General features: G+C 26.0%; 1 protein-coding gene across 1 annotated transcript in view; it reads left to right on the top strand.

Annotated features, from left to right (window-relative positions):
- LOC122273064 (transmembrane protein 104) overlaps positions 1-1,510 on the top strand; it is a gene marked incomplete at its 3' end in the record, with an annotated part of 4,932 nt that extends 3,422 nt beyond the window's left edge. The window contains 2 exon segments of the mRNA XM_043057120.2: positions 647-768; positions 1,372-1,510. Coding sequence (XP_042913054.1) covers positions 647-768; positions 1,372-1,510 — 261 coding nt within the window.
- Between the last annotated feature and the right edge of the window lie 507 nt (positions 1,511-2,017).

The raw sequence follows: 2,017 nt of genomic DNA, 5'->3' as shown, positions 1-2,017 counted from the left end.
TGTATGGCAAGGCCAAACTTCAGTTATGTACTATTGAATGAGAGGACCAATTGAACTTGATTACTGATTAATCTTCCTTTGTTTAAATTGAAGAGTCAAACAATATTAATAAAACATTATACTTTTAAAAACAAATATTCTCTGGCATATTTAATTATCAATATGTTATTAGTTCTATGTTTATTTTACCTCTTAAAATAGATTCAGATAAAATTGTGACATAATTTGAGTAAAAAGGTTTTGGACAGTTTAAGACAGTTTTGGACAGGACGGTTTAAACCAGGGTTTAAACCGTGGATTAATCCATTCTGTCCTAAACCTTGCCAACCCTGCCTTAAAATGATAATGACTGACAGATTCGATTCTACGAAAAATAGAATTCCTGTTTTATATGTATCTATGTATTTTTGATATCTTCTTGCTCTGAGACTAATCAGAATCTGTGTTCATCAGTTTGATAGATAAAAATATATACTGTATAAGTAGAAAATTACTTCATAAAGTTAGTATAAACTTTTGTAATGTTTGGAGGTTTTTAGTTCTTGAATTATAAAATCTTGTGTAAATAGATCATATTTTTTTACTAATAAACTTCATTGTTTCTTCAGTTTTAATTCTGTTTTTTCAATTAAATAAACTGTTATAGATGGGTCTCATGTATGTTTTCAACTTGATTGTGGGAACTGGTGCTCTCGCAATGCCTTCACCCATTGCTGAGGCTGGTTGGCTTCTCAGTCTTATCATACTCATCGTCCTAGCTTTTATGAGGTAAATAAAATATAATGTATGTTACTGAAATATGTTTCGAATTTATAATTTGTTGCCAATATCATATAAGTTGAATTTGTAATGAATTACCAAATTCATGTATTATGTGGAGTTTATGCTATGTTTACTCAAGTGAAATTTTTATTTATAATTTTCTCAGACTTTAAGCTAGTTACATTTTGCTTCAAAAGTTGTGTTTTATGTAGATTACAGCATAAAAATTAATATTCTACTTGTGAATACAATATATGATTAGTAGTTGTGAGCTGGAATGGAATGCAATGGGTTAATTTAATAATATTTATAAAAGTAAGATTATGATTATTTTAAACTCTTTATTATAATTATAAAATTAGGTTCAATCGTACTACTTTAGGTGAAACATGGAAAAAATGGTAGTTGTTATAATTTCTTAAATTCATTAAGTTTATTTTTCTCTCCAGTTACTGCTTTTTAGTTGCTATTTATTTAAAAATGAGCCAAAAAAGAATTATTATCCAAATTTTCAGTTTAAACTTTTTTCTTGTCTTTCTAATGTATTTTCAATGTATATTTTTGCTTTGTTGTTTTATTTATGATTATAATTTTTTCTTTGTTTTGTAGTTTTGTTACAGTGACATTTATGACAGAATCAATGGCTGCTGCTAATGCTGTTCTTCATTTTCGTACTGTTAAACATTTAAAGAAAATTATAAAAAATGAAGATGTCATAATTGATGATTGTGGAGGCCAACAATTAGTTGTAAGATGTTTCAATATATGTAATGTTAAGAGTAAAATGTTCTTGTTTATAATTTTGTATCAAGTTAACTTGGTATTGCAAAAAAAAAAAAACCCGTAATTCTTTGACTTATTCTTGACTTTTAATTGAAATAATTATTACATAATGCAATTTTAAGCACAAAAAAAACCCCGGTAATTCTTTGACTTATTCTTGACTTTTAATTGAAATAATTATTACATAATGCAATTTTAAACAAAAATTAAAATTATTCATTTTTTTAACTAAGATAAAGTGTAGTTGATTATTTACTGCAATTTTATTTAGAAAAATCTAATTGAAAGTATTACTTCCTATACTTATGTGACCATTATTAATTCTGATAATTTTAAGATAAGCTATCTTGTGGCGAAATCAGAAAGCATAAAATATAGAAAGGATTTTCTGTGGAAAATATGTTGGATACGTAAAAATAAATTTTGGTCACTAAATGATGTGTAGTAAATACGAGGGTTGCTATTTATATTT

Source organism: Parasteatoda tepidariorum, unplaced genomic scaffold (genome assembly GCF_043381705.1).
Source record: "Parasteatoda tepidariorum isolate YZ-2023 unplaced genomic scaffold, CAS_Ptep_4.0 HiC_scaffold_2141, whole genome shotgun sequence".
Taxonomy (NCBI): Eukaryota; Metazoa; Arthropoda; class Arachnida; order Araneae; family Theridiidae; genus Parasteatoda; species Parasteatoda tepidariorum.
Note: the sequence above shows the minus strand (reverse complement) of the source record. Positions and strands in the feature narration are given on the sequence as shown.